Source organism: Musa acuminata, chromosome BXJ1-2 (genome assembly GCF_036884655.1).
Source record: "Musa acuminata AAA Group cultivar baxijiao chromosome BXJ1-2, Cavendish_Baxijiao_AAA, whole genome shotgun sequence".
Classification (NCBI taxonomy): Eukaryota; Viridiplantae; Streptophyta; class Magnoliopsida; order Zingiberales; family Musaceae; genus Musa; species Musa acuminata.
In genome coordinates this window covers 32,777,056-32,800,050 of record NC_088328.1, presented here as the reverse complement: position 1 = coordinate 32,800,050, position 22,995 = coordinate 32,777,056, and the positions used below count along the sequence as shown (strand labels likewise).

Below are 22,995 nucleotides of genomic sequence, written 5' to 3'. Positions count from 1 at the left end.
ATCTTTTGAGGGTCTTGAAAGTCTCAACTAGGTTAACTAGACATGAGTTAATCTTTTATTTATTCATGAGTATGTTATCCATATAAGCTTTTATTTGAACATCTTATTCACCATTCATTGATAGGTTGCTTCAACATTCTTTAACCCAAAACATGACTTAGAAATAATGTATTGTTATCCATAATAAAGTATTTTTCTAGTCTTCAAGTGCAATTTAGATATGGTTATATCATAAGAAATATCAATTAAGATTATAAATTCATGACCTTAAGTGGTATCAACCAATTAGTTAATACGAGACAAGGGATAATTATCCTTCGTACATATCCTGTTCAAAATTAGTATAGTCACACATTCTCTACTATACTGAAAATATACATCCATTACCAATCCAATTTTATTAGTGAATCTAGAGACATAATTGACTATACTTTGCAATTAGCACATGCTTCATGCATCAACCACTAATGAAGTGTAGCTCAAATTGCTTAAATTGCTTTGCTAGTTAGCATAAATGTAAAGGGGAGAAAAGAGTGCTACTCTCAAGCTGCTACATGAAGTGTGAATAAAAATAATTAGCATGCGAGAGTGTGGTGTAGAGGTTTATCTATATTAGTTATACTACCACATGCCCTCGCATAGTTGACATTGCCTTTGAAAATCTCTAGATTCGATAGCCAAAACTCCTAGTGAAATAACTCATAATTGAATTTTTTTGAACGAAAACAAACTGACCACATGGGTATCTTCAACCCCATGAAATTCTCACTATATGTTTTTCAATCATTAGTTGATCTCTTGGAGTTACAGAGTATTATAATATGTAATCACTCTTTAACTAACCCTCAAGCTTGGGTAGAAATAATTGAGGATGATGCTAGTTGTCTACTTCTCCCGTGGGAGACAATAGGATCATCAAATTGATCGATGTTGGCATTAGCATTGAATTAGAATTCTCTATCATGGTTGAAGTCACATTGAGCTAGTGAAAGTCACTAAGAATTGTGACTTGTGATATTGGGTAAACACAAGCTATATCAATTGTGAGAGAAAAAGGACAATGGACTACATCATTCTTATAAGGGTCTGGACTTGTTGGGATAGCCTAAGAAAATCTTCTACTCACAAACACAAGACCAAACAAAATTCAGAATAGAAATTAGAGATTACTGTAAAGGAGGTCAAGAATCATAAGAAATCGTAAATGATCATGTTGTACTAGCAATAGGAGACAGAAATCAGGTGCAAAAGAAACACATTTAATTAAGAATCATATGAAATCCTTAGTTAAAATCATGAGATCACAAATGACAGTCAAAGTTAAAGATATAATCGCAACATAAGATCAGAGATTACAAGCTGAAATTAAAGATCACTGTCGAGGAAAGGATCATCCATGATCAATAACTACTCACATGACGATATCCAAATCATGTGCGAAAATGAAAGATCGTCTCAGATGAAATGAAGAATCACAAGAAATCACAAAACACATTGGGAATTTAAAAGATCACTATAGAGGAGAAGAAGGAAGAAGAAGAAGAAGAAGAAGATTCGCGAGGAAAATCTACTTGACACACGAGAACAGAAATCACAAGCAAATGTGAAAGACATGCAGATCACGAATCACAATATGCTACACAGATTGGAGGTGCTCACCGACCTATTCACGCGATCGTTTTTGGTTTCATGGAGGTCCTCACCGACCTATTCATGTATTTTATTTCATTGGATCTCATCCATCCTACGTGGCGACGAAGTCGCCTAGTGGGACCCACCTGCAGCAAGCAGTAGTAGGAAAATCGGGTACGGCGACGCGTGCCGCGCGTCCGGCTTACAGGCAGGGAGGGACTTTCCTTCTCCGTGCCGTATTGACAGCATGACAAATGGCGCGAGGACGAGCGTTTACGAGGTGGGAAGGAGTTGGGATCCTCTCCAACTCACAATTTTCGCGATTCACCCTCAGCCATGAGATCGCCAGCCATTATGGCTATGGCTGATCGAGATGTGAGGATGGGAGGGGTTAGAGGGTTAAACGGGAGGAAATATGTATGTAGAATTGAATCCACATGAATTGGAAGGGATCAGCAAAAGCCTTTTCTCTTACCTGAGCTCATCTCAGCTCAGCTCAGCTCGTGAGAATCTCCTATGGGGGGGGCGGGCCAACCCTGCAAACTGATGTTTTCGAGTCGGTTCATCGGTCCATCAAACATAATGATCGATTGCACGTATAGAAAACGCGTATTCTGGATTGGTTTGATGTGTTTTACTTGGGATATTGTTATGCCAAGTCAACTAGCTTTCGTGATCTGAAATGGAAGAGACGAACACATCAGTAAATCACCTAAGCACTTGAAGAAATCAATGAGACTTTAGATGTCACATATACTCACAAGAGCGAAACAGCATCTGAGAAATCGATCCGACAAGACACGAACAATCCAACTGCATAAAATTCCAAGACCAATTCACATCAACAGGCCAGGGAATAGATAAATGTAAACAACATTATAAGAGTGTCATGCAACCGAGTACCACAAGTTGGATGGAATATTTATTATGAGAGCAATTTTGACATAAGAAGAAAAACAACAACATACATACAACTCACTATATTAGGGTGGCGCAGCCGTTTAGTCCTGCACTGTGAAATGAAAATAACAACAACATACATCGTTCACAGGTTTTGTTAGATGTTTTCTTTACACTATATAATAACCAAGCTGTAAGGGTGATTTAGCCTGTGAGACGATGACAGCAAAATATTAGAGAGGATATATTGTCGAGAGCATCATCCAAAGGCAAAACTGTTACTTTTACAACTCTTACAACTTGATAAATAAGAAACTACACACTTACAATTGAAACTCCATGACAGGTGGGTTCTATTGATGGACAACAACAAAGATCCGCCAACTTCAGAATTTACATCACTTCTTCAATAGAGCCCGTGAAAAGATTCGCTTGCAGTAAGGGTTGGTTCTCAGGGCTGCTTCATGAGGAAGCATAGCTTTTACTAGTGCAGCACGGACAGGGCCCTGCATCGGTATATATATGAGACGATGAGAGAAGGGATAAACCAATTATTGCTAAATTGATTAGATATAGGAACCTTGGAATTTAGAAGAGCAGATTTGATAACATAGTTTGCGTAAGGGTCTTGCAATAATTGCTCAAAGTGTGAGACTGAAATCAATTCCAATATTATAGTAGCTCGATCATCTTCACCCAAAATCTTCAAGCATTTTTCCACCACGTTACTGCTAAATTTCTGTATGGAGAGCTGTACATACTTCCCTTCAAACTGAGATGCCAAGTTTCCAACTGCCAAGGAGTTCTTCAGATCTAGTATATACTGGACAACATAATTTCTGGAACAAAAAAGAGATAAGTTTGCAGAAACAACAGCCACAGAAAAATTTAATATTTGAATAACCTTCTACGCAATCCAAGAATAAGTAAATAATACTAAAGGATCATTTAAGAATTTTAAACAAAGAAAAAACAAAATGGGTTCAAGAAGTCAATTGCAATTCTGGATTGCTGTTACTTGAAGTGAGTATTGAGGAAGAATATTCCATAGATTCATTTAGATCTCTAAAGATACTTGAGATCCTCAAAAACAGCTAATTTGTTTGTCTAAGTTTGGATAAACAGAGACTGCATATTCATAGTTTTCTCAAAGTCCAATTGACTAACATGTGGTTCATTTGACTGATCAACATAAGGATAAGTAATCTAAAAGCTACATGTAAAACTCAAGATAAACATTTATAGTCTGCAAGCTCAACTATTTTCGAAAATATCATTAATGACCATAGGCATGTTAGTTCATGAACAGTAAATACAAGAATAACTTGGGAATTCACATGTTGTTAACAGCAAAATAATGAAACCGAAAGTGGTGATGGCAGATACTGCCACTATATGGGCATTATATAGTGGTTGTTGTGACTCACTCTTCATAGAATATGCTTGCAAAACCTAAATAATTATGACTAAAGAAACAACATAATTCAGACTAGAAGATATCAGGTACATCAGGTTTCAATCTAGATTGGTGGTTCAATATGATTGATGCTTAAATATACCTACTAGAATTGATAAAGCAGTCATATATCTAGTAAATGCCAGGTAGTCAAGACAAATTCAATTATCAAATAGATGCACCAAATGGGTGCTGAAAAAATTGACTCTCTCCAATCCTTTGAGCCTATGAAGATATAAATGATAATAGAAATGAAATGTGCATATATTATTATTTTTCAAAAAAAGTAAGATGTTACTATAACTTCACATAAGTCTTACATGTTTCAACAGAAAAATAGATGCTGCAATTTAGCAATCAAATAATTACCCAAACGGATCTTGAGCAAGTTCATAACCATTAGCAGAAATTTCTGCAATCAACTTTGCTTGATTTTCTCCAGTAGAATGGGCTATGCATTTTTGCAACACACAACATCCATGTCGATGAGTAGCAATATCAACACAATGCTTTGCCGCAGCATCAAAAATTAACTGTCAGTATAGCATGCCATGCAAAGTTAGTGAATCGGAAAGATAATTGTAGAAACTGTAGGAGCAAGCGAAAACAAATTTGTAATTTTGTTTCTTCTGATAATAGCATAACACTATGATGACAACACAGTATAACAAATGCAGAGAAATAATAAAGGAGTTAAAGCGAGAAGCAAAGTGGAGATGTATCAATGCCAACAACCAACTACAATTTCAATTTTAATTCAAATTTGACCAATTAATGTAGTTGCATGGCCCTTTGCTGATATACTTTCTAAACCCAAAATCTTATTGAACAGAATTTTAATTGAAATCAAATATTTGATTCACAAGCTCAAATTCCAACTCACTTCTCTAAATTAAACTGTTTAGGAAGTAAGACTCCCCACAACTAGCATCCCAAGATAGGATTCTGTAAATATTTCAAGCAAACATTAAAAAGAAAAACGAAAGTTCCCTGCAAATACAACCATATACTCTGAGAAAACATCAAAACAGAAAACTTATTTGTAAATTCAGTTCTGGCTGCACTATGACCATAAGCTAATCCATCCTACACCAGCTAACAAATAAGTAACATTTGCCCTATAATAACTAATTGGAACATAATTATAAGATTTTCCTAGCATCTCCAATGATTCATGTATATTAGAAAAACTGCCGTTAATAGTTAGTATTTGCTTGCACATTGAGAAGTCATATAATGTTTATATTTCTGCTCAGTAATTCAGATGCAGAAGCTGTACAAATTTAATCAAGGAGGTTGTGAGCAGACACCTAGAAAGGCACACCCTTGTCCTAAGTCATGGATAAATAGAATACTGTCAAAGAACCATTTCTCAGAATCAGTAGCGCCTGCTACTTCAAAGAGTGCATTGGAATCATCTGGGAGGTTTCATGGAACTATCAGATCTGAATCTGAACTGTACTTATATACAAGTGACAACTATTTCCTTCATGATACCTGCTCTCAACTGCAAACTAAAACATTATCACTGCTTCTTGTTCTACTTCTCATCAGCCATTTTAGACGTTCTTTCACCGGATCTGTGAAATTAGGCAAGCATTTTTGTTTGTGCATGGATAACAAGTCATAGGTATTCCAGCATTAGTTTAGGCCGTACCTTACCTTCCCTGTTCCTTACCTATTCCATGTCATGATGTTTCGGTAAGTGCCAGTAATTTAAGTACAATGACAATAACTTTAAAGAAAGGAAACCACAAACAACATATAGGCTACAATTTCATACAAAGGAAAATTTAAGGCACCGGTATCTAACCATATTCATTTGGCACAAAATCATTTGACTCCCTAAGCATTGTACAAAGATAATAGCCGCATCAGAAAACACAGAATGAAGCATTCGACGACCGTACAAGGTATAAACTAATTACACTGTTAGCTTCAGATGTTATGCTTAAGGGGTTTTCATGTTAAATTTATCAGCAAGAATTGTTTGAACAGAATGGTGAATGAAGATGGGACATTAATTAACAAAAACATAAATTCTTGAAGAATTCAGAAGAAATACAAAATAGGCTTAGCAATGAACTAAACACGCTGACAGGCAATCTCAACCTCAAAACTAAGCTAGCATAACAGCATGAAATTAGAAAAGTTGAAGGTGATTCACCATAACATATTTTCCTCTGCTAAGAAACCAATACCTTATTGTCTTCAGGTGTAAAAGATTCCAAGCAGCGTTGGAGCACATGGCTGCCATTCAAGTCCTTGATGAGATCTAAAAACCCAGGTTGTATGGCTGATATAACCAGTGCAATTTGCTTCTTAGTTTTGAGGGTATCTATTAACTTCTGCACAGCCCTCGTCCTGAGAATAAATCTAAATCATGTTATTGGAAGTATGACGCCAAATGTCTAAGCATTAGAAAACTTATTTAACTGAACCTGCAAGGGCTAAAATAAGCTTCAGCAGAATAAGTTGATATTCGTAGGCAATGAGCAAACTTCTACTCACCCATGAACGTTCAGGGAGATTCTGATGAGGTTATCTGGATCCTTCAACACTAGGAGGATCTGCATCAGTTGTTCTTCACTGCATAATTCAAGTAGCTTCTGCATGAGATAGTTCCCAAAAGGATCGATCATGAGCTCACTGGCATGATTGATGACCCCATTAAAAATCACATCTACCACATGCTTCCCTTCATCAAGCTTCTGCTGCAAAAACCGACACCCATGCTGGTGCTTCGCAACAAAGTACATACATCCTTTGACATCCATCACATTGTCATACTTTGGCAGAAAATTTGGTAGCTTCACCGAGACTCCTCGTGCATACAGGCATCCATCAAACTGCGATAGTTTAGTCCCCTTCAGGGGATAATTCAATGGGCACCTCATGCAATGGAGCTCCTTACCCTCTATAATTAAACTGTCATCGGATCCAAACACCTCAGGGTTTCTCAGGATTCTTCCTGGCTGAACCTCAAGATTAGCAGAGGGTGTTTCGATGCATCCATTTGACACTGAAAAGTCAGGTAACCTCGAGGCATTTAAAGTGTTCCTATTCCAACTGGAATCTATTCTAATCTTCTCCGACTGCAAGAACATATTAGAAACTGGATAAGGTTGATTAATACGGGAAACAAAACCCCCGCCAAGATTAGCCCTACAGTGAGGAGTTCGTCCAAGGACACCATCAGTTCCCAATTCAGTTGCTCCATAAGGGAAATTGTCGAGCCATGGCTCGAAAAAATTAGCATCCGCATAGCAATGCTGCTGCTGCGATTGAGACGAGCATGGATTCTTATCCAGACCAAATAACAGAGAGTTGGGAATAACTGAGTGACAATTAACGCCAATCTGAAATGTATCGTCGGTATAATTAGTCTCAGGCACAGAAGGGTTGATCGGGTTGTTCTCGGATGCTGATGCCGGCATCAGCGGACGACCAATTGGTACTTTCGGATCAACTCCGAGATGCATACCGCTAAGTTTGTCGAGCAAGCCTAATCGTTCGACCATCCGCCCCGTATGCTGGCGAGCCAGTTCATCGGCGGCAGGGGAGAGAAAGCCCAACACCAACGATCCTTCCGAGGGGAGGGGCGGCGGCGAGAGGCGTGCATGGCGGTCACCATGGTCAGGCCCCCTCCCATGCCCACAGCCATGGACAGGATAAAACCCACGAACTGGCGATAGCTCATCGAGACCAGGCACATGCACGCCAAGAGCATCATCACCATGGAAGCGGCGATGATGACCGAGATGGGGATGAGGGAGATGGGGAGACGTGGCATGAGGGATTTCATCCAACAGCATCTCCATCTCCCTCTCTTCCTGCTTCCCCATCTTCATGGATTCCTCTCTCGCCTCTTCCGTCTCCAGCGTCACCTCCTCCTCCGACTCAAAAGCAAAGAAATCTTCCACAAAATTCACCCAAAAAAGAAGAAAAAAAATCAAGAAAAGGATCGCAGAAGGTAAAAGGTCGGATTCAATGGATGCGAGGGGGATCGGGAGAGGGAAGTTGGGATGGGATTGGGGATTGCAGTAGGAATTCGAGGAGTTGGTTGGAGCACACAAGAGTAGGAGGAGAAGTAGTGAGAGAGATAGAAGGGGGGGGGGGGGGGGGGTTTATATCGGCTTTATATATAGATATAGGAAGATTAGGAAAGAAGGCATTTGCATTGAGAGGACGGTGGTGGTGGGTTTCTCCACGAGTACACTACACCATTCGTTCCTTGTATAAGCTTCATACCATTTCCTGGGGAGAACTTATTCATTTAAATCTAAATTTAGCATTTAAAATCCCTGTAAAGACATAAATAAATATATATTAAATGTTACAAATACCCCTACAAACTCTTATGAAAATTTAAGATATATAGTGATTTATAGGGTAAATATGCTATTTCCGAGCATTTGGAGGGACGGATAGGTAAAAGGAGAGCACCGGATTTAAAGTGAAGAAGAGGCGGTGAGGTTACCCCATCTTTCTACGCCTTCTCGTTGGCGATACACGGGGGCGGTTATTCTTAGACGCGTTCTTTCCGGTGAAGTCGAGATATTTTGTGCACAATATCTGTGAGTCGACTGCTGAAAGATCTCTCTCTCTCTCTCTCTCTCTCTCTCTCAGCCGATCCTTTAATTCTTGATTTATTTGCTAAGCTTGGATTAGGATTTAATGGTTTTTAGCTATAACGTCTTCATGGAGGCATAATGTCTATAATGTCTTTTGTCGTTATACATGTTGACTTGATTCGTGAAAGACTCGCTTCTCTATGGATCGAATCGCTAAAACTATCATAGCTTGCAAAACAAAAAAAAACAAAAAAAATATTCTTAAATAAATATTTATTTATCTAGATATAAAAAAAAAATGCAATTGTTAAAAATAGGATCAATTGATGTTCTCTTGAAAAAACAGTGATATGGATTCCAACCAATCATGTTTCTTTCGATTTACATCATGCAATTATAACCCACATACACTCTGACGATAGTCAATATACACAGTCATATAAATCACAAATAACCCAAGTAAAAATGATGACACGTTTATTTAAGATCAAGAGCTAAAGTTGCTTTGGTGATGCTATAATCATATGGCCAAAACCCTAATCCCAGTGTCACCCAATGACTTGGTCTCATCATTGCTTGCTCTTTGGCTCATGGTATCGCCATGTTAGGAATTGATGCTTGGCCCACTCTATGAGATATTTCACAGCTTAAAAACACATTGAGTTTGTCCATTGCAGCACACTTGCAAGTATTATTTGGAATGCTTTGGGCTGGTACCCAAGCATCAAAGAGCACAGCTCTTATCATGCCTTTGGAAACTGGTAGTACCATCAGGTGGCACTTGAAACACTCTTAATAGCAATGCCTGAGGAGCTCAAATCAGAAGTGAACTGTAGAATAGAATATATGAACTGGTTCGATCTGATGACTTTTGTCCCTTGGATATATGTTGCTTCTTCTTTTGCTACAGAAACACCATCACCTGTTAAAAGGAAAAAGAAGGTCTCAGATAATAATTGATGGCAAATTAAGTACACAAAATGGTTGAAACAGATCATGAGATCGACAGAGTAGTGTGCGCATATACTGATGACCCAAGTTATCATTGTTTTTGTTCTTGAATTAATCAACTAAATCACTATAAATGAATCAACTAACAGCAGAAGAAATAAAAAGACTCGAAGAAATCAACTAAATGAATTGATTCACTAAGGATCGTGAGTAATTCATGAAAAAAGAGAAGGTGGTCCTGGGATGTGGACTGGTCCCTGAATTCATCCTAGAAATAAATTAAGTTATTCTGATGGCACCACTTTGGAATGGCAGTTGAAATGTCAATATAGAATCCAACATTGGTCCAGCATAATGAGAGGCCCTTTGTCTGACAGTCATCATCCTGACTTTTATCAATGTTGGTTGTCACTACAAAGATCTGAAGATGTTCTTGGTTTTGGGAATAGAATCAGAAAGCACAAAGGATAACTCTTCCAGCTTCATAGTTTTCTTATAACAAGAATAAGACACTGGAGGCTATTCTAATGATTACCGAGTCAGATCAATTATCCAACTGAAGATCTCCAGTAAGCTGAGTTGTGATACTCCGGTGGAGCAGAGTTGTATCATCGACTAATTTTGCCTACATTTTCCCGTTTCATGTTCACTTTTGGTGATGCCCATTTCTATTTCTACATCCTGTCACCATGATGACTGTACGACAGAGGCATCCTTGAAAATCAACGTCATAGTAGCAGAATCAACTTAGTGATTACATAAAATAGAAATTATTGCAATCAGTTGTTAGATGTCCCAGGAAGAGGAACAGTTCAAAGGTCAATGGCAAAACCGAAGCCACTTAGCATATTATGTATGAATGATGTCAAACATAACATCGACGGCAAAAGGGGCTCCTTAAACAGTCTGAATAAGCAACTTCCACAAAACAATCATGAGACCGTTAGACGTCCAAAACAAGCATGTCAGAGAAGTCAAACTAGCACAATGTTGCTCTTACCATCAAAAGGTGTGTGTCACCACCTAGATAGTCTTATGAAGGAGCCTTTTCCATTGGTGAAGATACCGCTATGGCTCGCCACTCATCTCTGTTAGCCTTGCCATACCGAGTTTGAAGATGCTACTGCCGCATCATGTCTGAAGATGCTACTGCCTGTCAGTTCTGCCAGTTTCTGAAATATGAAATTTCTTAGTTGTTTTTACCATTGGTTTTTCACCGAACAAGATATTACTGAGACCCACCACAGATTATCAAATTAAGCAACCAAAGCGTGAGATATATCATCATGCTAAGAGCCATCCTAAATGCATGCAGTGAATTAAATTTGATATAGAAAAATAGAGTTCAATATGCAGATAGAAGGTCCAACAACCATGATTGTATGTGTGTGTGTATATATATACATATATATATATATATATATACATATACATATATATATACATATACATATATATATACATATACATATATATATACATATACATATATATATATACATACATATATATATACATACATATATACACACACACATATATATTGGGGAATTAATAAGCCAGGACAATTCATAATCATTTAAACAACAGTTGCCATGAAATGGAACTGATGTAGAAACAAGAAATCAGTAAGCATATATGCCTACAATCCAAGAGTTGAAAACAGTATAATTTATATGTGAAAGACAATGAAGAACAAGTGAATGATCATCAATGCTGCCCGGTTCTTTTGCTCATACCTAACCATTTTGAATGCATTATGTTGACGTTCAGAACATGTACTCCGTGCAAGCCTCATGAGTCAACAAACAGATAATCATTGAAGTAATGTATATTTTCTGAAAATTGCTAAAAGAAAAGTCAAGAGATGCCCAAATTTATTGAATTTTTACCCAAGCAGAAATTAAAGTCAGCCTCTGGGTGACACCAAGGTGACTTACGGGTGTTTGTAGGTTTCACGAAGAGGTTTCATCATTTATCTCCAAAGTCCTTGCTTTCTCCTACTTTTTGATGTCCTCAACAGAACTTCAGGAGGAGAAAAAATGTCACACCCACTTAGTTCCTTGCATTTTGCATTACATAATTGCTTGTTCAATCTATTCTAGAACTCACTTTGCAGAGACCCGATTGGCTCTCGCGGCATTGCTACCTCAGCAAGTGAGGCTGGATTTTCAAAAGAAACAGTTTCATCAGCACCGAACGAGATATGGCAAATTACATTTATTGTCTTCTGTCTCAAGGATCAAAAGTATAATAGTCTGACAATAAACTTTACACCCTTTTACCATTCAATTAGTAGCCTGACTGTACTAAGCAAAGAAAACACACTAGAAACAATAGCAATTTTGTTCCAATCTATTCTTAAATTAAGTTCAATAGCTAGAGAATTCACTAGAATATATATATACAAGTAGACTGTAGCAGATGTCAATCATCAACAATTTTTTGCTGTTACAGTAAATGTACATCAAAGATTGTCATGCTAGAATACAACCACAACAACAAGACATAACGTCCCAATTAACTTTGTCATGAAAGTACAAACAAACTAGAATTAAGTTTGAGGTCAAACATAAGGGTTCAGAAATTTGCCTCGGTTATCAAAATTACAACTTTACTTTTTTTTTCTTTTTTGTGAAATGATGTGCGAATCATCAGTTCATGATTCGGTTTTCAGCTTTCCTCCAACTCTTAAGCGGAATTAGATGTGCAGTTGGATAAGAGATCACGAAGAAAGCCCAAATGTCTAACGCAAGATATCGTTAAAGATAATCACAAAATTGAGAGAAGGAAGAGGAAAGAAGGGCTAACAGGAGAGGTCAAGGCATCATATGGCGCCACTGCGGCCTCGTTGGGTGCCGTCGGCGAACCAGACGAAGAAGCGATCCCCCTCTCGTCGTACCCGAGGAACGGCAATAGCTTCTCATGGCTCTTCATCGAGATCGGCCACGTCACCCGATCCATTTATCTCTCGCACGCGCTCTGTCCTCGACGAATCGGGTTCATGGAGGCTCGGACCGAAACCCTAAGAGATCACCCCCCACTCTCCGGCGGAGGCTCCACGGCCGATTCAGATATGCAACGGTCCTCCGCGGAGAGGGATGTATCATCGCCGTTGGATCCGGATCCATGGGCGGAGATTAGCTTTGTAAATCCCACGTTGGACTATCCGGGGGATCCGGTCCAAGGGATCCGCTACGGGAAACGCGTCGATCAAGCATGTGCACGATTCTCAAAGCAGACAACCCGTTCCCAATAACGCTTGTCGAAGCTGCGCGTTCCACAGCTGCCTGCCTGCTTCGGTCAACAACATATCCGATGAAGGATTTTTATCCTTGGAATTTTGTTTCTAGCAGTCTTCTTTTTCTTCCCTCTTATTTGAGAAGGGAATATAATTTCTCTCACCTACTACTTAAGCCATGATGGTGCAAACATGGGTGAGAGGACATCATATCTGGAGATGCTCTGGGAGCAGGTCATCATGAGGAGGAGGGACAACCAGGGCCCTTGTGAAACCCCTCTAGGGTTTATTAGCTTTCCCCTTGTCTTTAGCTGGTGTTTTCGTGCCTTAGTAGAAGAGTAGCACTAAGTCTTTTTCTCATCATTCATCCAAAGATATACGTACCAGAGCTATGGCATCTTCGTGGCATTGGTTTGCATTATCCAACCCAGTGATTTGGAGAACAAATCCTTCCTCGTTAGTTGTTCGATCGACACCCCAAAATGATAAACAGCAAGCTCGGTGTTTTGCCAACAGCACGAGCAAAGGGAGTATCTGAATTCTCTGTTCCATCGATTGATTGATGCCCTGCAAGCGAGAGCATGTGAATGGCTCCATGAGTGCTGGTTATACTACTGCAAAGCCTACTGAGATGGGAAAGCAGCAGCATCTCCCTCAGATGCTGAAGATTGCATGTCCTTTCTCCTCAGAGGGAGGGAAGAAAAGGGTAGGCTGCAAAAACCCAACCCCATCCCTCTCGTTTAATCCCCCCACAAGTACTCTGCTTTCATCTGCACCTCAAATGGAAGGGAGGGGAGGACGCCATCATTGCTGGAGAACGCATTATTCTTGTGGCATGGGCCACCATGATTCCAAAAGCTTGAGTCACATGTCTCCCCTCTCAAAAGCCCCTCTCCCCTTTCCTCATCAAAATCCATGGCCAGGCTTTTCAACAATCAACAGGTTGTTTATGAGCAACCAGAGATGTTTCACACTTTTTCCTCCCTGCCCAATGCATATGTGGTAGCATCATTGAAATCCATGACCTCTCAACCACTGCATCAAACCCGATGCAACTCTACTGATGCCAGCATCAAATTTCACGAAACGAACTGCATTGATTCTATGGTGGATTTCATATCGGTGTACTCCCTATGCCAGGATTGCCACCGTAAGAGGAAGGGGGAGGGACTAAACGTAGTGACTGCATGGTGATGCACAACTTCTCCTCTATATATCTGTACATATAACGTGAGCTGAATGCAGAAAACATAAAATAGTTGATAGTCTCGAGATTAATACCGTTTGTCGTATTTATTTTTCATGTGATCTTGTAAATGACAGTATCTTATAGAGTTATCGACTTGGATCCGATCTAATAGTAGTCGGATTCTGAAAATCCAACAACTATTACTCGTATAATCTCAGCTTGCATATGTATGGTAAATTGTTGTTTGCTCGGATATCATATAGGAAGGATACAGGAAGAGACTAAACTGAAGCATAACAAGTGTGTATATATGTATAAATCTGAAGAATCTCGAACTTGAAGAGAGAAGAAATCATCACTGCCAATATGAAAAATCAACCCTCAGGAAATTGCTTATTTATTTGACTTCAAGATCTGCTTCTGGAGTCGATGGAAAGAGGGCCAGGAAACCCAGAAGAACTTGAGGATAAGCTTAGCTTGATAAAGACTCGAGGAAACCAAACAAGGCTGTCAAAACCAGTCCTTTTAGATGCACAGTGATCAAAGCAAGGATGCAAGCGAATCCATGTACACATGAACAAGAGAGAGTCGTCATATCTATGGTTACCGCTGGTGACGACGGTCAACCGATGAGCAGCAGCAAAGATCAACTTCCTCCTCCGCCCACACTCACACCACTTGCTGCCCCTACTTCCAATCCGAAGAAAGGATTCGTGGATCCACCACTGTATTCTCTGCTCGACGTTACATGGCTTCAGCTAGTCCTGATTTCTGTAGTTCCTGATGACTGCCTTTAGTCCGGCTTGTTCTGCATTCTCTTGTGCTGACTCACCGACCCAGCCGGATAGGGCATCGACTCTGTCGGTTGACTTCGTGCCTTCCGTCGCGATGAGGCACCCGAGGCCACCCATGGTGTAGTCTGGAGTCCCGTGCGGCGCAGCTCCGAAGGCGGGCAAGGCGTGTGAATTGATCTTGGGAGCAGCTTGGGATTGGAGGAGGGGTTGGGAGACGAGATTTGCGCTTTGCATGTCGAGCACAGGTTTTGAAGGTCGAGCATCAACGATCGATAATTGGCACTTCCCGGCGGAACTTGAAGTCGAGCTACTCGAAGAACTTGTTGCGGTGGTGGTTATAGGTAGGTTTATATTGGAAAGAGTACCTCTAGCGAAAGAAGCAATAGCTTCGAGTGCGGAGGAGGAGGAAGCCATGGGAGGGAAGGCCGCAGTCTGCGTCTTCTGGGGAAAGGGCCTGAGGAGGTAAGGCGGGACGGCGGCAGCGGCCATGCTGAAAAGGTCGAGGCGGGGGCGGGGGAATGGAGAGGAAGTGAAGGGCGGCGTCGGAAAGCCGGTGAACTGTTGCACCATGTCGCGGAAATTGGAAGTGTCGGTGGCGAGGACGGTGGTCGGAGCTCGCCTCGACGCCCTCGACCGCTTCTTGGAGCCTCTCGGGGCGACAGCGGGGCGATCAGCTTGCACCTGCGGTTGCACCGACGAGGGTCTCGTCGACGTTGATGCTGAGATCCGAGCGACCATCATGGGGCCGGGGGTTGTGGAAGTGGGGTAAGATAATAGAGAAGATGATGGGATTCCCTTGGGCCATGTGGAGTCGAGGTTGAGGGAGTTGGACTCCGGGGTCGGGAAGGGGAAGGAGGCGAGGTAAGCGGACAAAGGATCAAAGAGGGAGGAGGAAGAGGAAGAAGGGTGGTGGCGTTGGAGAGCAGTAGCAGCTGTTGTTGGCGCTGGTGGTGGCAGGTTTAAGAAGGAGGACATGGACTCACCGCGAGATTCGTACTCTTCGTTGTCGCCGCTGCTCGAGGACTGGATGCTCCCGCTGTGACTTGAATCCATGGCAGATAAGGAAGAAGAGAGAGAGAGAGAGAGAAGGGTAGAGTGGAATAGAATGGTTAGGGTGCTAAAGAAGAGGTTCAAGAGTATCTAGGAGTGGGAGAGACCTCTTCTCTCCATCACTTTTTCTCTTGTTCTTTGTTCCACTTTTATCTTTCCATGGATCTCTCTGATGGTCGGTAGGGAAAAGCTTAATGATTTTGTCTTGGGTGTGCAAGAGAGGGCTGGAAAGAGTGGCAAGGGAAGAAAAGTAGAGGAAGAGACCATACGTCTAAAAGAGAGAGGGCAACTTGAGCTCACAGTTCCACTAAAAAGATCCTCATTAGATTTCAGAGGTGGTGGACCAACCAGGTTTTCGGATTCTAGCCAGTCTCAGAGAGAGAGAGAGAGAGAGAGAGAGAGAGAGAGAGAAGCAAATGGAGAGTTGAAGAGGTCAAAGCCATGGATAGAGAGAGAAGAAAGCTTCGAGCCAAAGAAGAGGAAGAGGGTTACGTGTTACCCGAATAACCTCAAAAAGAAAGTAGATAACTCTAATTAAAATGACTTATCTCTGCTGGTCTAATCACCTTTGAATATAACACATTGACAATAACTCCTAAGAACGTCCACCTCTCATTTGAGTTATCTTTTCTATATAAAATATTTCTTTTATAATCAGATATTGTCTATAATTATAGAAGCAATCAGAGGGCCATATACATAATAATAATAATAGTAAAAATCATGTATTATTATTTTATAATAATGCATGAAATATTTTTTTAACATTGTTGAACTCTGCATGAAGCAATATATAGATTAACTTAATTGGAAAACTTGCTAATTAATCACTTAGATTAATGTCATTTCTTGTGGAGAAGGGAAAAAATAGAAAGTGGCCAGATAGATTATCCATCCTAAGAGTTGGGACCTTCAGCAGTTTATGCTTATATCATTAAGAACACAGATATGGATTTAATTAAGCTCTTAAATCTTTTGTTTTCAGCTTTGCTTGTTGTGCTATGAAAACAAACATTGTTATACATTTGGTAGATCAGTAAGGTGGGTTCGTTTGGTGGAAGCATCGGCAGCATTTAGCTGCAACCTCCAGCTTGACCTGCCCATACATCCGTCATCGACCTCCCAACCAGTCTTTTGAGCTCCTCATCTCTCTTTAGACCTTCTCACTGTGCTCGGCTTGAATCATGCACAAAGCTTGGGAACTTCACATTAGTTGAACCATGCACCAGTTTGGTGCAACCATCAAGCAACACACCATTTAATTAATACTCATATATATATATATAGAGAGAGAGAGAGAGAGACAGAGAGACAGAGAGAGGAAAAAATATGCCCTTGTTGTTGATCTCGATTGGCTGAATGTTTAAGATATTGTCGTTTTTAATTGAATTAATCGATCCAATTCTAACAAGGAATGTAAGTGCATGAGTCATGTTATGGGGGGTTTGGCCCAACAAGTTGGACGATGGTTGCCCTGGGCCATGTCAAATCTCTTATGACTGTGCCTTTTGTAATGCGTGCTGACATCCAGTCCGCAATCATCTCCGTCCATATTCTGATTCATGGATGCAGCAACAGGTACGAGTGCATGAGCTACTTTGCATTTGCGAAGACGAAGCAATGATTGGCTCATGGAATATGAACGGTTTGGGAGAGGTATCTCCTCACGAGGTTCTTCCAAACATGCGCGAATCTTGTCCAGGATCAAAAGAGTGTTCCCATGGTGGCGTTGCCGAACGACCATGCTCGGCTAAAACGACCTTCGTTTTTGACCTCCATCTTCCTTCCATGAAAGTAAGGGATGAGGATGAAACATTTCGGATGACGATGCCTCAGCTGCATGTGTGCTTTGCCTGCTTTCTCATGGCAAGGGGTGGGGGGGGGGAGGTTGCTGCTCCAGCCCACATGCAGCCTCCTCCTTCCGGCAACCTAACCCTAAAGCTTGGTATCACGATTCCTGGCTCCACTCTCCGAATTCATCATCCTGCCTTTAGGCAGTCACATCCGCGTCCATGGAGGACCACCGCGCTTGCATGTGTTCCGACGTGCCTGCTATGGACGACTGTCTCCTACAATGATCCATCATTCCCTTCCTTTTAGATTTTGGTTTTCAGTACCACACACGTCTCGAGGACGTTGAGATTTCATGATCGATTCATTTGTTTGGTGAGTTGTTGATGCGGGAGATCGCCTCCAATTATTTGGACACCCGATGGGATGTAGTGGCCACCAGCTTTCCACGCATGAAACGGTCGGCAAAGAGTCTCAGAGGGCATGTCAGTATCCCACTTAAGTCCCCCGATGTTGCTCGATGGGAAGGCCTTAAGTGCCTTCCAACTCCTTCCTCAACCGAAGAGGAGCACTTTCCACATGGTTTGGTGTTGGCTGTGCACTGCGCTGCTGCCCTTTCATGGCCTAACTAAAAGTAGCCCAATTTCCCCTGCATTGAGATCAAAGGTGGTGCCACCGGTGGGGTTGTCTCTGAGTTCTGGACTTCCTTTTTTCCCTCGAAAGTTAGCAGAAGTTGCAGACCCTCTTTTTAAGGTTGGCGCCCATCGGATTAGTCCATGATGCCCTTTCACAAGCATAGCTCCTCCATTACCGGTACCAAGTATCAGTGTAAACACAGTGGTTGGTCCAGATTAATGCCATTACCTGCCCCCCATTTTGGCAGCAACAAAAATCCCAAGGTGAAGGTCATACAAGATGTTTGTGGGTTGATGAAGCACAGATGTGAAGAAGCATGGAGTGCAGCACTGTTCTCTTAGCTTGGGACTTAGGATTCCAAAGCAAAGAGATGAAGAAGCTTATGTGGTGAAGAGGACTGAGAACAGAATGCACGAAGGCTGTTGCATTGTGGGATACATTCATGGTGCAACCTACATCTTTTACCTTGAATCATGTTCACCTATAAGGTCATCTTTATGTGGGTGACAGTGATTTATATAGCACTAGTCATTAGAATTAACAGGAAAAAGTTCCTCATGAGAACTAGTCTATCATGTACAGCGGAACTCGAAATGATTCCCTCGGAAAGCTTTGACTAGTTATAGCATTCATTAGTTGGCGTCCGAGAGTCTGGGAAGAACGATTCCTTGTTGTCACACAACACTTTACATTGCAATCTTCTTGTACATTAACAATAGTCACAATCCATGGCAAGAAGACCAGTTCTAAATGGTCTCTCTCTCTCTCTCTCTCTCTCTCTCTGCCTTTCCCGCACAGAGGAGAAAAGGATTCAGAAAAGCTAGGAAAAAGAAACAGAAGAGACTTCCTTGTGTTCATGACTAAAGCATCCTCATAGCTTCGATCTTAGCTCATGGCATCCTTGTATTTGTTCTTGGAGGAAGGGAGGCGTTTCCACTCCACCAGGCGGCTCAAGAATTCCTTAACCTGCGAACACCATTCGAGGAAATGGTATTATCAACCGTAGCATTCGTGTGGGAAAGCTTGGTCTAACCATGAAGCTGATGCTCACCTCTGCCGGCTCTCGGAGCGAGTAGGATGCGTGTGTTTTCTTTGGGATATCGGACACAAGAATGCCCGCACCCTGTCCTCTGTCACGCAAAACCTGAATCATGGATCATCTTATGAGTACCCGGTGATTCGATCGACACGCGGTCTGACAAAGATAACAAGCAAATAACACAACACCTTGAAAGCATCTTCATCAGTGCAATCGTCTCCTATGTACACCGGAAACACATCGGTTCTGTCGCCGAATCCTGCAGATCAAAGAATAGCTCATTGAGCACGAGGTGTTCTGCCGGAGTCAAGCGTGCGAGATGCGATGAGATCTCTGTCTTGAGCTTACCAAGAGACTCCAACAAGAACTCGAGGGCCTTCCCTTTGTCCCAATTAATACTCGGGCGAATCTCCAACACCTGAGCGACAGAGCAATCGATTCATATCCATGCAAACATGTAGATGAGTGGAATCCGGTTAAACAATTCGAGATATGCTGTACCTTTTTTCCAGAGGTGCGCCGGAGTTCAGGGTAGTCTTCGAGCACCGATTCAACCATCTCGAATAATGAGCTCAATATCTGGCATTAATTCAGAGAGGCAGTGACGCTATGTAATGAACAATGAAACGAATATGGTCCAAATGGTGGTGACCGATTTATACGTATATCTACCTTGTCATCGACACATCGGTAGTGAACCGACAAAGAGAATGTGTTGTTCTCGACTCTGGATCCTGGGAAGAGCTCTGTTTTCTGCAACAATGTTTTATATACCTAAAGAGAAAGAGAATAAACTGATCAGTACAGCTGGTACAGGGAATATATATGTTCGTAAGAACAAAAGGAGGATGCTCGATCATGAGCAGAACTCACCTCATCTATCATGGGCAGGAACTCACTGGCTGGTTGACATAAAACACCTTTCCTCTGCATAGAGTAAAAGAATAGATCGGTAAACACTTGACTGTAGTAGCTGCTAGATAGTGTCTTCTTGGGATGAGAGAGAAACACACACGCAGAAAGAGAGAGAGAGAGAGAGAGAGAGAGAGAGAGTCACCTTAGCTTTTGTGTGTTTGGTTGTCTTACTCGGCCCTTTTATGTCCATGCCGTGGCTTCCAGCGTAGTACAACTCCCTCAATCGTACAAAGCGAAACACCTACACATCAAGCAACGCAGTCCCATGGAGTTAAAAAAGGGGGTAAAGACACACTAGCTTCATCCAGCGAGAGATGAGAAACAGGAATGCACCTTATCTCTGCATCTTCCGCTTACGATCGCAGTTGGAAAGTGCCTCGCTGCATCTCTCACCACCTCTCTCATCTGGATGCGATATAGTATAGATTGTGAGTTTAGGTAATTGCAGAGAAGAAACAGAGGAATAGCACAACAGTTCATGATGAGAGTGAGCATACTGCGTCGGACATGAAGGCACGATCAGGGTCGTCTACGATGGGAGACAGAGTCCCGTCGTAGTCGAGGAACATCACGATCTGGATCCCCTTGGATGCGGCGAAGATGTCGTCGAAGTTGCTCAACGCCGAAGGGTACTGTTTCTGCGCACAATTTCACCGAATCAGCGTCTCGTTCGCGTAGAAGACGGTCTTGTTGGATCAGTGAGGCCAGAAAACTTACCACCCATTTGTGGTACTCGTCGTCGTGGGAGGCTTCCTGGGAACCGGAGAGCACGGCGGCCGCCTTGGCGTGAGTAGGGGAGGAGGCCCGCATGGAGTCAACCCACTGATCCGGGACTATCACATTCTGCTTCCCCATCTCCTTGATAGAAATCACGCACAGACTCTTCGGTTCTCTTGTTACCCCCTCTGTTTCTACGTTCCAGAGAGCACCACAGAACGAGGAGAAGGAAGGAAGAAGTGTTGGGTCGAGGAAGACTCCCCATTGGCGGGCATTTATATAGCGTGCAAGGGGGTCGGGAGTTGCATGGGACGCGACAACGCACCGTGAGACGGCCCCAACTCAGCAGCCGCAAGAAAGAAACCTCGCGGGACCCAGTGCGACGAAGAGCCCCGTAGATCAGGGCCCCACCTCTTCGCTTGGCGTTCGCTTGGCGGCCCTGGTCGAGAGCGCACGTTCCGGCTGCCTCCCGGGATCTCCAGCACCAGCTGAACGGTCCACGTAAGACGGGCCCGCGATGTCAGCCCGTGACTAGACGACACGTCGGTTACACGTCCAATTCCCTGCTGCGGCACACACGGCTGATCTGAAACCACTCCCGTGACTTCCACCAAACTTTTATAAAATATATATGGGGTTTTATTATTATTATTTTTTTGGGCGGGAAGAAAAAGGGATGATTCCCAAACTGAGCCAACGCCCGTGGCTTTTGCTTCCACTGTGGGCTGCTCACGAAACCAGCTTCCCCTCACAGGCCTACTCGCAGCAATTACATGTGTTCAACTTCTTTCTCCCATCTCGATTTGCCAATCTACAAAACTTAATGTGGTTTGAAATGAAGGTGATTGCCAAGGTAATTACAGTGGTAGGAGATTCAACTTGGATGGCGAAAGAAAGAAGAATATATGCACATGCGATGTGCCCATTGGATTTGGAAGAGAAATAGACCATGTGGAGGTGCATAAATAAATGGAGGGGAGGAGTAGGTGAAGAGCGTGGAAGAACTTCTAGATGGGTTCTTGATGGCTACATTAACAAGGTGTAATTTCCCTGTGTGAAGTCTCGGACTCGGTCACCGTCAAAGTCGAGCTGGGGAAGTTCCTAGAAATGTTCGTGGCTTGCAAATCCTTGCCGAGTGAGTCTTCGAAACCAACTTCTTCTTCCGACAAAAGCAAAACGAAGAGTCTTCGAAGCTCGAGCGCATGCTTAAGACGAGAGATGCTTGAACGTGTATATACGGATGCATTGTAGAACCGAGAGTGCACAGAATAATCTCATGTTCTTCCACTCGAAACTCGAGTGTTTGGGTATCGCTCGCAGCCTTCCTTGTCATGAAAAAGCTTTGCTCGATCTCTGAAAAGAACATTTTCCATAGTATAAAGAAGGCGAAAACTTTGTCTGAGTTTCTGATGATATACGACTCCATCGACGGTGATGACATGGGTACATATATACGTATATTTTACTTCCAAGGGAGAACAAAGGGAGAACTTTACGTTGGCATTGCGTGCATGCAAGATCTGAGAAGCGAGAAAGCTGTCCGTAGGATGTACAAATGCCTGCGACCATCACCTTTTCCATGCCTTTCCCGATCGACCCTCTCGTTCTCTTTTCTCTCAGGAGACGGAGAACTCGGTCTCTCCCTACCCCAAAGTCCTTCTGGTCGGTGCAGACACTACACCCTTCGTTAATAAAATCACTCGGAAACAAAACTTGCCCATGCTCTCGACACTTGTCTCATCTCTCTCTATCTATGTCTCTGTCTCTGTCTCTGTCTCTGTCTCTCCCTCTCTCTCTCTCTATATATATATACATATAAATGTATATATTCTCTTTGTATTAATAAGGTGGTCCCTTGGAGACACAAGAGCAATGTCCACATGCCTTGGTGTAAAGGGTCATGTCAAGTCAGACATGTACTCATGAGAGCCATACCCATTTATTATTTTTCTCGTATTCGTCTTCCTAAGGATCGACAGCTTTTCTAACTATATTGGTTTTTTCCCTTTGTCATCTTGGGCTGTGTTAGTGTGCTGACTGCATGCCTGCATTTCCATCACTCACATGTCCAATGCTACTCTACGAAGCACGCCAACATTAAGGTTTGTGG

General features: G+C 42.2%; 3 protein-coding genes across 5 annotated transcripts; all 3 read right to left on the bottom strand.

The window, feature by feature from the left end:
* Window positions 1-2,532: 2,532 nt before the first annotated feature.
* On the bottom strand, window positions 2,533-8,099 carry LOC103976708 (putative pumilio homolog 7, chloroplastic). Of its 3 annotated transcripts, XR_671047.3 has the most exons (6): window positions 6,500-8,099; window positions 6,190-6,352; window positions 4,358-4,521; window positions 3,113-3,371; window positions 2,860-3,038; window positions 2,533-2,741 (listed from the first exon to the last, which is right to left on the bottom strand). XR_671047.3 is itself a non-coding variant. In XM_009392012.3 (5 exons), exons 1-5 carry the CDS (start codon window positions 7,837-7,839, stop codon window positions 2,931-2,933), a joined length of 2,034 nt encoding a protein of 677 aa, XP_009390287.2. In that variant the 5' UTR covers window positions 7,840-8,099; the 3' UTR covers window positions 2,753-2,930. The 3 variants fall into 3 exon arrangements, 2 of the variants coding, with proteins under 2 accessions (XP_009390287.2, XP_009390288.2); XM_009392012.3 differs by lacking the exon at window positions 2,533-2,741 and having other exon boundaries at window positions 2,753-3,038; XM_009392013.3 differs by lacking the exons at window positions 2,533-2,741; window positions 2,860-3,038 and having other exon boundaries at window positions 3,232-3,371; window positions 4,309-4,521.
* Window positions 8,100-14,310: 6,211 nt separating this feature from the next.
* On the bottom strand, window positions 14,311-16,132 carry LOC135610777 (uncharacterized). Its single transcript, XM_065105689.1, has one exon. The coding sequence runs from the start codon at window positions 15,788-15,790 to the stop codon at window positions 14,702-14,704; it is 1,089 nt and encodes a 362-aa protein (XP_064961761.1). The 5' UTR covers window positions 15,791-16,132; the 3' UTR covers window positions 14,311-14,701.
* Window positions 16,133-18,745: 2,613 nt separating this feature from the next.
* On the bottom strand, window positions 18,746-21,133 carry LOC135584893 (probable trehalose-phosphate phosphatase 6). Its single transcript, XM_065105697.1, has 11 exons — window positions 20,886-21,133; window positions 20,666-20,806; window positions 20,502-20,573; window positions 20,311-20,409; window positions 20,127-20,180; window positions 19,926-20,027; window positions 19,755-19,832; window positions 19,602-19,671; window positions 19,442-19,512; window positions 19,266-19,358; window positions 18,746-19,180 (listed from the first exon to the last, which is right to left on the bottom strand). Exons 1-11 carry the CDS (start codon window positions 21,021-21,023, stop codon window positions 19,100-19,102), a joined length of 999 nt encoding a protein of 332 aa, XP_064961769.1. The 5' UTR covers window positions 21,024-21,133; the 3' UTR covers window positions 18,746-19,099.
* Window positions 21,134-22,995: the final 1,862 nt, after the last annotated feature.

Coding starts and splice junctions, on each gene's coding strand:
- LOC103976708 (XM_009392012.3), bottom strand. CDS start 7,839: ATGAAGATGGGGAAGCAGGAAGAGAGGGAGATGGAGATGCTGTTGGAT. Junction 6,353..6,499: donor ATCTCCCTGAACGTTCATGG/GTGAGTAGAAGT, acceptor ATTTATTCTCAG/GACGAGGGCTGTGCAGAAGT. Junction 3,039..3,112: donor CTGCTCTTCTAAATTCCAAG/GTTCCTATATCT, acceptor ATACCGATGCAG/GGCCCTGTCCGTGCTGCACT.
- LOC135610777 (XM_065105689.1), bottom strand. CDS start 15,790: ATGGATTCAAGTCACAGCGGGAGCATCCAGTCCTCGAGCAGCGGCGAC.
- LOC135584893 (XM_065105697.1), bottom strand. CDS start 21,023: ATGGGGAAGCAGAATGTGATAGTCCCGGATCAGTGGGTTGACTCCATG. Junction 19,833..19,925: donor ACCGATGTGTCGATGACAAG/GTAGATATACGT, acceptor AATTAATGCCAG/ATATTGAGCTCATTATTCGA. Junction 19,513..19,601: donor GTTCTTGTTGGAGTCTCTTG/GTAAGCTCAAGA, acceptor TTTGATCTGCAG/GATTCGGCGACAGAACCGAT.